The following is a 12,470-nucleotide window of genomic DNA, read 5'->3' on the forward strand; positions in this document are numbered from 1 at the left end:
TATAGAATCTTATGATGCTCTAATAAATTGTTTGTACTTTATAATTCAATCTAAAAGGTATAATACAATCATTCATCAATAACAAAAAGAAATCTCTTTAAAGGGGACCAATATCACAAAAACTTATATTTTGCGTCGACAATTAATATATATTTAAACAATCATTTAAAAATAATATATTATAAAATTTTATTAGTAAACCTTATGAACCCATCGATATTTAATAATATAACTTTAATAATTTGATCAAACTTAAAACAAATAATAATCATACCTCAAAAACAATTGAAGCTCCCTTACCAATTCAAATTGTACTCTATAAATTCAAAATCCATGCTCAGGTCAAAAATAAAATTTCACCACCCAAAGCAACAGACTGCAGTGTCTATCTTGGTGTTGAGCCTCTTAGTATATACTCAAATCTTCCATTCGGAGTAATACTCTTTTACCAACTTTAGTAAAAAGTTAAACAAGTTAATTAAAATAATCTTAAATTAATTTAACTTAATTGAAAATTAATCTAGATATAAAACACTAAATAAATAAATAAAAACTTACTGCAAAGAGTTGCAAGCATCAGCAGGCGAAAGACAGTAAGTAATGGAGAATTAGGGAAGTAAGCACTCAATTTGAATAGCAAGCAACAACAATAAATAGCCATTTTAAGAAGCAAAAGAGCCAATGAAATAGAAAAATAAAAGTAATTTTAGTGGTCGGAGACTGAATTTTGGTATTATGGATGAGGCTTAATGGTTCACAAAGTTGCTGCTGATTTAATCTACAACTAAGATAATTAAAAGAGAATCGTGTTGATAATATATTATAAAATAAAAGACAAATAATAAAGAATAGAGAGAATGAGAGAGCAAAGAGAGAGCGTATCTTTATTGATCAATCAGAATATTTAAAATGCTTCTCCAAAGTCTCTATTTATAGGCATGAGACGTATAAATGAAGTAGAGATCTACTTCTAATCACTATTATAATTTAAAGTACATCAAAACTTATCTTAATCTTGATGGACATCCACTTAATAAGATATTCATAACAAATTTATGGATTATTCAATTAAGCTTAATCATAAAAAAACTTAGTTGAAATGTATCATAGATATTACACTTAAGGGTGCAAAAAGCCATTGAACTTTTTTAAGAAAAGCAATTAAGTCCATACTTTTTCGCACTCAATTGGGTAATTAAACTGTCAAAATGCATCAAAAAGGTCCTTTGACCGTTAATTTTAATCGTTTTCCATTAAAAATATTATAAAAAATTATAAAATCAAGTAGTGGAAAGAGCTATATCAATGAATGAATTGATAAAAGCTGATAAAGTTTTTTTTGCACCAGAACGGTTGTGGGAGTTGCTTCTATGGGGATTGTTACATACATACATATTGTAATGACCCGTAAGTCAGGGGTGTCGGGAAACATACTATCGAGACTCCGTTTTCGTGGACAGGGCTCATAAAATATTATATTATTTAAATTTTTGGAGTTACCTTAGAAGTAAAATTCAATGATAGATAATTTCAATTATTAGTGTTTAAATCAAAGTATGGGGACTTATTAAACAAATATACCATTATTGTTATAAATTGAGCTAGTGGAAAATTATAATTGAAATCACATATTATATGATAAATATATATTATTAGTTATTTAATAAGTTATGTTTAAATAAAAAGAAATAAATGATAAACGATAGAGAGAAAACAAATATATTAGTGGGGGAAAGGAAAAGAAAAACAATTTCTCTTTCTTCTTTTGCATGTCGAATTGTTGAAGGTTGGGGGAGACTTTCGGCCATTTCTTTTCCATTTTAGAAGCTCAACTGGTTGGTATTCTTTGATCCGTGTGGTATTTTTGGAACCTTAAGATCTTGAATTAATTTATTCATGTTGAAAATTTTAAATTTAGTGAAGTTTGTGGAAGTTGTCATTGTAGAGAATTTGAGTTCTTAGTGTTATTATGTTAGATATTAAATTTGGTAATTAAATAGAAATATTTGTCAAATGATTCTTGATGATATTAGGATTCAATGATTAAATTATGAGAATGATAGATTTAAGGATTAAATTGTAATTTAATTGAAAGTATGAGCTGTTCTTGCACCCTATGGAAAATTGGTTGACAAAGGACTTTCTTGATTTTTAACAAATCAATAGCTTGTTTTAGAATTGAGGAGTAAATTGAATTGAAGATTTATGTTGAGTGAGAAAATGTGAAATGTAGTTAAAAGATTAATGGTTTGAGTAAATGTCTTTTGATAATTATTAATTAAGTTAATTATATGATTAATTCTAGATCGAGAAACAAAAGAATCGGTTGGTAATTGCGAAAAAGAGATGGTTGTCGAGTAACCGTTCTCAACCTTAATAGCCATCACAATTCTGTAAGTTCGTAGTCTCAAACTTAAATTTTCTATTAATTAGTTATTTAATTAATTATTTAATGTTATTTTGATACTTGATATATGATTTTACTTATATATTTTAATGATGATGTTAATTGATGAATGAGAAAACTTTGGAAATAAATAATTACACATTCGTCGGTTTATCCGACTAGCACTAGGCGCAAACATCGTTGGTTTATCCAATTAGAGCTAGGTTCACATTTAATATCGTCGGTTTATCCAACTAGCGCTGGGCGCAACTTCCTTCAGTTTATCCAACTACCGCTAGGCGTAACTTCTGTCAATTTATCTGACTAGTGCTAGGCACACATTCGTCAATTTATCCGACTAGCGCTAGGCGCAACTTCCATCAGTTTATCTGACTAGTGCTGGGCACACATTCTTCGGTTTATCCGACTAACATTGGACGCAAACCCTTTTGCGGTTTACCTGCTAGGCACCGGGTGCCATGTAATGAATGGACCATACGGCAAAGTTAAATGAGCCATTGAAGAAGGTTGGTTGTAGGTATTATTAAGGAAGAATTATATAAACATATATATACTTATGAATATATTTAATCATCAAAAGATATGATATACTTCTTGTATTATATTATTAAAGTTTAGGAATAAATTCAAATGCTTTAGATGTATTTTTGGTTAGTTAAATAAGTGAAATCTACTTAATGTAAATTGGTTCCCATGTTTGCAGGCTGGATAAATAGTAGATTCAGACTCAGCATCCTACAAGAATCCTGTACTCAACATCAGCGATGTTCTCTTTTGTGTTTTGACATGTACTTAGGATGTTAAAGTTTTGGAGTAATGGTCTTTTTGGGTTATTGTTGAATTTAGTATATACTCTACATTATTGCTTGTAATATATTTAAATAAATATGTATATACCAATTCATATATTAAGATAAAAGTGTGTTTAAATTATTTTTTACTTTAATTATTTAAATTTTGTTTAGTAGATAAAAATAAAAAAATAGAAATTAACTAGAAAATCAAATAACACTTGTCACAATATGAGCTTATTATATAACTTATTATATTATATTATATATGATATGTTCTCGCTTCGCTTCGAAAAATCAAATAACAATATTTGAAAATAATATATATTTTTTTATCAATGTGTAATAATATAATTTTTAAATAAATGAATTTATAGCAAGGGACGTAAAATATGAGGTATATTTAGACGTCAAAAAAAAATAGTTATAACATTTTATAACACCAAAAGTAAAATATACACAACAAAACTATAATAAGTTTTAAAACTTATATAACATCATTTTTAATTGAGGTGACATATATAATTTAGAAACTATAGGATATTGATATAATATTTATACTTTGAAGTTTATAAATCAAATTGTTATGTATAAAAATATTGGAATAACTTGAACGACTTTCTAAATTTGGAAGTACGAATTTCGTATCAAATATGTCCTATTAATCTAGCCATTAGTTTGGGTGTTATATGCTAGTTCAAATTTGATGCGGAGGATATTTAAAATATGTGGATCAAATTGTAAACATGTATGTAACTACCGCATGAATGATTTGGATTTGATCTTTTTAAAATTAAAAAAAAGGCCCTCCTGAATTTTATTGATATCGTTCATTTTTTATCTCCAACATGTTTATGTGACAAGTACACACATATTTACAATTTGTTCCACGTAATTTAAATATGTTTCATGTCATATTCAAATTGGCATTCAACATCTAAATTAATAGCTAAACTAACATAACGTCATGATTAATATAATACTAATACTTTAAGGATTCAAATAGAATATTTTAAAGTTTAGGACCAATTTAAAATCTAACAAATAATCTAGGGAGACTTAAATTAACCCAGAGAAAAATGATATTCTATGATTCCAAACCACCTTTCTTTGATAGTCACCACCATTTACTCTACGGCCAACAAAATGTTTAAGATAACCAAAATAAATTCTTAAAAGACGTTGTGTTGTGGCTATCAAATTCTAGCTAAAGCAATTTTTGGGAGATATATAGATGGTATTCACAATTTTGGGTTACTTAGCCTTAAGATTGTGGATAGGAAAATAGTCCACAATGAAAAGAAATTCAATTTTCATAAGAGGGATAATCATAAATGATAACATAAAATACAAACTGAAACATCTTCCAAAGTCAAATTGAAAGTTATAGAAAACTCAATCCTGACTTGCTATAATAAGGTATTATGTATTCTCTCATACAATCATCGGATTTAATACTGCAAGTCAAAACAGATTTTGTATTTTGGAGTGGGAATATGCTTCCATTTGTGCATTGCTTTTCACTTCCCACAAACTTCTTTTTATTTAAACTTTCTTGGCAGTTCCATGTTTTTTGCTTTCATATCATCAGTAACCATATGTTTATTTTAATATACCTGGCTGGCTGGCTGGCTCTTTGACTTTGCTTAAATGATTTTTATTAATTATATTTGGGATTGTGAACATCCAAAGAATCTCTTATTTTCTTGCCTATCAAGGAAAATACAGAGCACATATTGAAGGGCTGCTGATTTTCTTATTATACCCATAGCTTGAGTTGAAAAGCAATTGTTTAATCTTTTTGGTGATGGAGAAATCCATGGCTGTTGGCCTTATGTTGGTTGCTTTGTGCGTCATAACAGGTGAATTTGCTTGTAATGGCTCTGGAATTGACCCTCAGGCTCTTTTTGACTTGGGAAATGATCTCACCCATCCTGAAACCAACCTCTCATATGGATCATCGAAAAGAAGCAACTGCAGTCAGCAGCAAGGAATTGTTTGCAACAATGACAATGGAGTTCTGCTTATGATCCATATTCCCGACCTTGGCCCTCTAAATTCCGAATCCTCAAGCAGGTATGGTTTTTGGAACTTGATTGGGGATAGTCCTTCATTACTAAAACTAAACTACTTGGATTCCTTCAAAAGGTTGGACTTTATAGAGTTCCTCCACCAAGTCTTGGCAATCTTTCTCGCTTGCAGCTTCATGATGTCCATATGACTTTTGGAGCTTAAGTTTAGACATTCTGTCTTGAATGGAGTGGCAAACTAGCCTTCTTTGGAATATCTAGTTGTGAATGAAGTTGATTTCCATGGTAGGACCTGAACAAGATGGTTGGTGCCTACCAAAATAGTGAAATGATCATATACTTCATGGCACCTCTTGGGGATGCTACAAGGTGCTAAACAGAACAACATACCTGACGAGCCTTGACATTTTGTATGGAAAACACATGCATCCATTAGTCACAGCATCAATAGATCCCTACATCAAGATGAAGCTTTTCATTTACTCCATCAAGTGCATGCTATTTTTTTTTTCTTTTTCTTTTTTTCTGTAGGTGACCTATGAATTTAATTCATTATATAAGTCGAATGGGAAACATACTTATATGGCATGCTTTATTGTATGTACTAAATCAGTTGTATAGAGATCAATATGTATCAAGCAACGTCGCTTTTTTTTCTTTTTCTTTTTTAAGTTTCTCGAATATGCTAATATAAAGTCTTCAAGTTCCAAAAGCTTATTAAGTTTCACAGAATGGAACAAGTTTACCACAGCAGCTAACGCAGAACATATGACATTCAGAATGAACGAATGCCTAAAAGGAAATCTCCGGTTACCAGACTTAGCTAACACTCACCATGATTCAACCACTGAAGATGTTCTTCTTCTTCAAGCTTTCAACCGTATCCTTTAGACTCACCTCCAGAAGGGTAAAGTTAACACCTAAACTTTTCGCTCTCTCTTTGGACACTTGAAAGATTGGCGTGCTTAGCTTTTCATCGGCACATCTGCAGAAATTACTGGCTCCAGTTAATAATACATAAATAGAAAAAATACCATTGAAAAACAATCCTCCTCCCTGATCCCAAAACGGCCTCTTATTGAGATAGAAATAAATCAGAAAACAGAAACAGCCAACATAATTCTATTTATTACTGAGATTGGCCTCTAAAACCAGAAAAAGAAACGAAAAAAAGTTCAAAAATTTTCATATTGAGAAAAAATAATAGGATTATCAGTTATGTCACTTAAGATTTTTCCCACTTATAGATCAATCATTGGATCTAAAAAACCAAATTGGATAGCAGTGTAGTCCATGTAATGAATATAAAAGTAACACAGATTATGATGCTCGATAAGCAGAGCAGATACATAATTGAAGCTTAGCTGCTTCTGCCAAAGATTTGAAGTTTACATGCAGTAAATTATATCCTCGAGACTTACTTTTCAGGGAGGCTAAGGGCAGGGTAAAGCTTGCGTAAGGCCAGTACAACTTCTGAACAGTGCACAGCTCTCTCAACTAAAAGATATCTACCACAAGCTGAAGAATTCTCAAATGCTAGCACATGTGCATTGGCAACATCTCTAACATCTATTAGTCTAAAAGTTGCATTTGGAAATGTTTTGGCCCCTGCATCAAATAAAGGAAATACTCAGGAGGAAGCATTAGGCACGCTGGCCAACAGAGGCAGAAGATTTTTAGAGACTCAGTTGACTGTTTTCTATGAAATGGATTTGAACTGACTACTCTTTTATTTGCAAGAAACTGCTCAATGAGAGAATTATTAAAATTATATTTCTTCTTCTTTCTAAAAAGTTTGTCTTTACCCTGTAAGAAATGGTCACCAATTCTGTTGAACACAGAATATTAGAGACCAAAGCAAAAAAAAGACATGCATCTTAAGTTATTGCAAGAATGAGAATGACTATCATGCAAAACAACCAGCATTTTCAATACCGGAACTCTTAAGTAGTTTGCTTAGTTCATCCCATAAGTGGCAGAAGCATAAAAGATCTATGTCTATACTCTTTTTGTTCAAGCTCTAGAAATTCCTCTTAGATTTACAACATTGTGCAGGCTCATATTGTTTTACAAATGCAGTTTTCTTTGCTTTTTTTTTTTTTTACTATTTAAGTTCAGACTTGGCCCTAAATTTCTCTTAGACTTGTTTTATCACTGCCTTTTTTCTTTTTTCTTTTTTTGCATTAAATAAGACATAAGCAGAAATGTAAGCAAGACGAATAAAACATTAACTCAGAAGGGAACTGTTCAGTCCTAAGGTCATTTTATAAAATTGGCTAAAATCGTGTCCACTAAATCTAAGTTGGAAAGTACCATTAATAAGTTTCAAAATTGGCTCCACGCTTGTATTGACAGTCGGCTGTAAGAGAGGTCCAATCACCAACCCTGGGTTAATTGTCACCATGTCAATGCCATTCTCTTTTGCAAACTTCCAAGCAGCCTCCTCAGCTAACGTCTTAGAAAGCATATACCATAGCTGACAACAAGCAAAAGAAAATTTGATAAAAAAGATCCTATCATGCCTCATTTTTCCTTTCTACAGAAGTAAAAACGGAACTGAGAATGTCCTAAAAAAGGAACAGAACTAAATATCATATTACAGATTTACAGTGTACTTTTTTAACCCTCAATTCTCATAGAATGAAATCATACTAAGCATTAAAATTAGAGATTTGCAGTTAAATCAGAAGATTTAATCAAATGAAAGAAACAGTGAAGATATTTGAAATTTAACCATTCCACAAATGATGCTTTCTTTGACAGTTTTTAGGTGACTCAGATAATGGCAGTAATGGTCTTAAAAGCTAGCATGAATTAACTCGGGCACCTTCCCTAGAAGCCTTGAACTAATAAGCCTATACTTTATAGGAAGACAATTTATGAACCAGTGGATTAAAAAAATGAAGAAAGAAAACAACAATAGGAAACTTCACATATGTTTTCTTAAAAGTACAAGACTAGGTCCAGGCTCTCACTCATATAGGCAGCATGACATCATTTGGTAACTTGAGAAAAGTGATACACTTATAGCATCACATCTTTTGAATATATACATACATATGTTATATAAGTTTGTACGTTTGCATACCTTTGATTTCTCACAAAAAGCAGGATCTGAGAACCAAGTCTCATCAACTACAACATCAGGACCAAGAGGCCTTCCATTATACACAGTAGCTGCAATTGAGGATGTTATAACCACCCGTTTGATAGATGGGACCTTAGCACATGACCTAAGAACATTAAGTGTTCCCTTCACAGCTGGGTCAAGCATTTCAGCCTGTTATAAAAAAGCCATAGAATGCATTAGTTATCAGGATTAATATTGCAACGTTGGTGATTGAAAATACATACATGCAAAATCAAACGCTAGACCATTTGAACAAAACTCGATGCAGTAAACATTTTTTCCACCATTTGCAAGTTGATTCATGGTTCAAGAAAATTATTCCTGCTTACAGCAAAGAATTTCAAGCAAAACCAGACAAGTTGAAAAGATCAACAGTTAGTTCAAGCTTCAAAGAATTCTAACAACATACATGAGCCTAAGAGCAACCACTTTCAGAAACGAGTGGTGGGATTCAAGTAAACCAGAGAAAGAATAAACTAGTTGTAGAAAAACATGTTGAACTATAGCAGATGAGACAATATGATAACTAAAGTTCATTTTTAATGACATTTATGAACAGTGGAGGGCTACTTCATCCATATACAAAGAAACAATAAAAATCAGCAACTATTTAAAGAACCACAATGGTAGAGACTAATCATAAATATTTATACACTGACCATGAAAAAATTCTATAAGAGAGAAAAAAAAGCACCTGAGGATCCTTGATATTGTGATAAAAAGGAGATGCTGTGTGGAAAACTCCTACGCATCCATCAACTACAGAATCAAAAGCTCCCTCATCCAGCAGCTGTGCCTTGAACAAACGGAGCCTTTCCTTTGCTCCATCAAGCGCAAGTAAGTGTTCCGATTTTTTTCGATCACCTATATATAAGTGAACGGGACAGTTATATGGAAAAACATATCAATCTTAAAACTATATTTCATTAATACCAAATGCAAAAAGATATATATATCTCCTTCATAAAGTTCAACAAATTATTGAACCTAAAAACCAAATATATTAGCTGAATCAAGGCTGATTAGTAAAAGGAATCAGAAATTAGAATTGTGTTACAGTACGACATTAAAAGGGGGGGGCATTTTTAAGCATTGCAGAATGAAATCACCAAAAATATAAAATGTGCAATTAGATTGTCCATGAGTAGCAGAAATCCAACCCAGACCGTTTCTATAACAACCCAGATAGGTTTACATACATACAAAGTCTATCTTTCTAATCTTTGACTTGTATCACTGCCCAAAAAGTCAGTTAAGAAAGATGAAATCAGGGAAGTTCAAGTACCCTAACAGTTAATCATCGAATATTATCACAGATTTAAGAGCAAAAAGAAGAAAGAGAAGGGGATTGAAGCCAAGATTGAAATATTGAAGTTAAGAACAAACTTGGGTCACGAACAGTGGCTTTGACAGTGTAACCACGTTGGAGTAAAAACTTAACGAGCCATGAAGCAATGTAACCTGATGCTCCTGTTACACATACCACCTTCCCCGTTCCACTCATCTTTCTCTCGCTTCCCTTGATTCTCACTACTTTGGATGAAACTGTAAGACTGAGATCCGGGAGTAAGGATAGATTCCTTTCTTCGTTTTATCGGTCTCTGTTTTCCCTACCGGTAGTTTAAGAAACAGAACTAAGATCACAAAAATGCAATTATTTTTATTTTATTAATTTAAAATTTTAAAAGATGAAAAATTTTCATTGAAGATTCCCGTCAACCCCTAGCTTTGCCTCTGTCGAGGTGATGTTTTAAGTGTTTATTATTTGGGTTTATTAAATAATATATTTTTATATTTTAAAATATATATTTACAAATAAAATCATAATTAGTTTAATTTTATAATAAAATCTATTAATTTTGAAAAATAATTGAAAGAATAAATTAAAAAAATAGTCGAGATAAAATAATTTATCATTTGAATATGAATGAAAATTTCACCTATAAAGAGTTATTACTATAATAGTTTATTAAATTTGATATAATATTTCACAACACAATAATAAATAACGTTTATAATTGTGTAAATATTATTAAAATTAAATAACACTAAAACTATTATTTGATTATGGAAATAAAACTTATTAAATAATTCTAAAATATGATTTTTTGAGTATTTAGATGTTATTTTGAATTTAAATGCCTCACTAATATTGGTTTTAATTGGTTTATAATTGTAACATTAATTAAATGATAATTAATCTAAAATAATAAGTGTAATTAATATGGGTCCAAAATTTAATTAAGTGATAATAACTATTATATTGATAATGAAAACATATTAATTATAATTATTTTATATTAATAATTTGTTATGAACATAATTTTATATTCAATATTTAATTGAAACATTACTAATAAAATAACTATAATTATAATTATTTTTATTTTTATATTATATTATATTGTATTATATTATATTATTGATTGATAAATTTAAAAAGTTAGAGAAACATAGATAATACAAAATATTAATTCTTAATTGATCGATTTTCTTTTATCTTAATACATAATAATACATTTAAAAGCAAGAGTCTGAAAAAACTATTAAATCGACAAAAATACTTTTTTCTATCTTATTGCTAAATTAACATCTAAGTATAAAGATAATTTAATTTAGAATAATTAATTAATATTTAAATAATTTACGTAAACGTAATAATAGTTAACCTAATCATATATATTTAAATATACCTAATATAACAAGGTATACAAGCCCATATTAGGACAAGTGATGCATCTCTCATTTTTCTATAATTTTTTAAATAATTTATTTAATTTTTTATTAACACTTTAATTTTTATAGTTTTAAAAAATTATCTTATACATTTTAACCAAATTATCCTTTCAAAATATTTAATTTTAAAATATCTTTATCTCTTTTTTTTTTAAATGTTGGACTGCTTATTATTAAAAAGAAAGCACCAAAACATAAATAAATAAAACACAAAAACCCATAAAGCCCAAATTAAACACCTTCCTAACTAAAAAAACCTAAAACAAAACGGCCCTAGGCCCTATTAGCCTAAAAGCCCTTATCCTGAACTTAATCCTACATTTTTCCTAAAACCCTAAGATAAAGCTACAGCCAACCACCAAAACTTGTCAATCACTCTCTCTCATTTCTCTTTTAACTTTATTATTTTCTATGCTCTGACCGACCTTTTTAGAACTTTGTTTCTCAGGGCATCCCAGCCATGACCAAGTTCTCTTCACTGATTCGATTTCGTTTATCGGTCTGTCCATACTAAAATGCCTTTACCTAGTTCTTACCGTTTTCGTTCCATTTTCCCAAATTGTTCTTCTTCAGCATTTACCTCTTCGACCCACTCACTTCGTTGTTCCTGGATTTTGCTTTAGATGTACTATCTCCTTCGATCCCCATATAATGTTCTTCTTTTTTGTTGAAGTCTCTTACCTATTGCGCAGCAATCCTTGACAATCCTCTGCCACAGCGGCTAACACTACCCCAGAAAGTCCGTTATTTATATAAGTATCATCTTTTACCCTTAATCCCTCTTTCGCAAGGGTATGTGCCACATTAATCCCTGTTCTTGCAGCATATTTGAATTTGCAATTAATAAAGTTTCCCTTTAGGTGCTTAACATTAAGAATATAGGCTCTGATTTTTGATCTATCGTCTAAGTCTTCCTGCAATTTCCTTAATACTAATAAGGCATCACCCTCGATGTTGACTCTTAAATAACCGGATTCAGCTCCAAATTGGACTGCTTGTACACAATCCAGGGCTTCTACTGCAAATGCATTTGGTATGTATTTGTTTTGGTATATTTTTGTAACAGCCTGTTTTCAATAGTGTCAAAAATAGTGGTTTCAAAACCACAATTTTGACAAGTGAGTTATTATTTTAATATTTATTTAATTTCTATGAGATTATATTAAGGTCATATTAAAATTTCGTTGAGAAATTTTGAAGTTTAAATGGTTAATTAGGTAAAAGGACTAAACCGTAAAAGGTGCAAAAGTTGAATTCTATTAGTTAAATGGGTCAAATGGCTATGAAATCTTAAACTAATGGATTAAGATAGTAATTATACCATTTAAAGAGTTAGTGGACAAATATGGATAGGTTTTATTGAAATTTTTTATTAG

At 30.4% G+C, this 12,470-nt stretch overlaps 1 protein-coding gene across 4 annotated transcripts; it reads right to left on the minus strand.

The window, feature by feature from the left end:
- Positions 1-4,932: 4,932 nt before the first annotated feature.
- On the minus strand, positions 4,933-10,125 carry LOC107950021 (phenylacetaldehyde reductase). Of its 4 annotated transcripts, none has more exons than XR_005911148.1 (8): positions 9,745-10,088; positions 9,053-9,222; positions 8,317-8,508; positions 7,542-7,704; positions 6,650-6,836; positions 6,063-6,213; positions 5,619-5,683; positions 4,933-5,520 (listed from the first exon to the last, which is right to left on the minus strand). XR_005911148.1 is itself a non-coding variant. In XM_041089723.1 (7 exons), exons 1-6 carry the CDS (start codon positions 9,860-9,862, stop codon positions 6,069-6,071), a joined length of 975 nt encoding a protein of 324 aa, XP_040945657.1. In that variant the 5' UTR covers positions 9,863-10,088; the 3' UTR covers positions 4,933-5,683; positions 6,063-6,068. The 4 variants fall into 4 exon arrangements, 2 of the variants coding, with proteins under 2 accessions (XP_040945657.1, XP_016740259.2); XR_005911149.1 differs by having other exon boundaries at positions 4,933-5,540; XM_041089723.1 differs by having other exon boundaries at positions 4,933-5,683.
- Positions 10,126-12,470: the final 2,345 nt, after the last annotated feature.

The sequence above is a fragment of the Gossypium hirsutum genome, chromosome D03 (genome assembly GCF_007990345.1).
Source record: "Gossypium hirsutum isolate 1008001.06 chromosome D03, Gossypium_hirsutum_v2.1, whole genome shotgun sequence".
Taxonomy (NCBI): domain Eukaryota; kingdom Viridiplantae; phylum Streptophyta; class Magnoliopsida; order Malvales; family Malvaceae; genus Gossypium; species Gossypium hirsutum.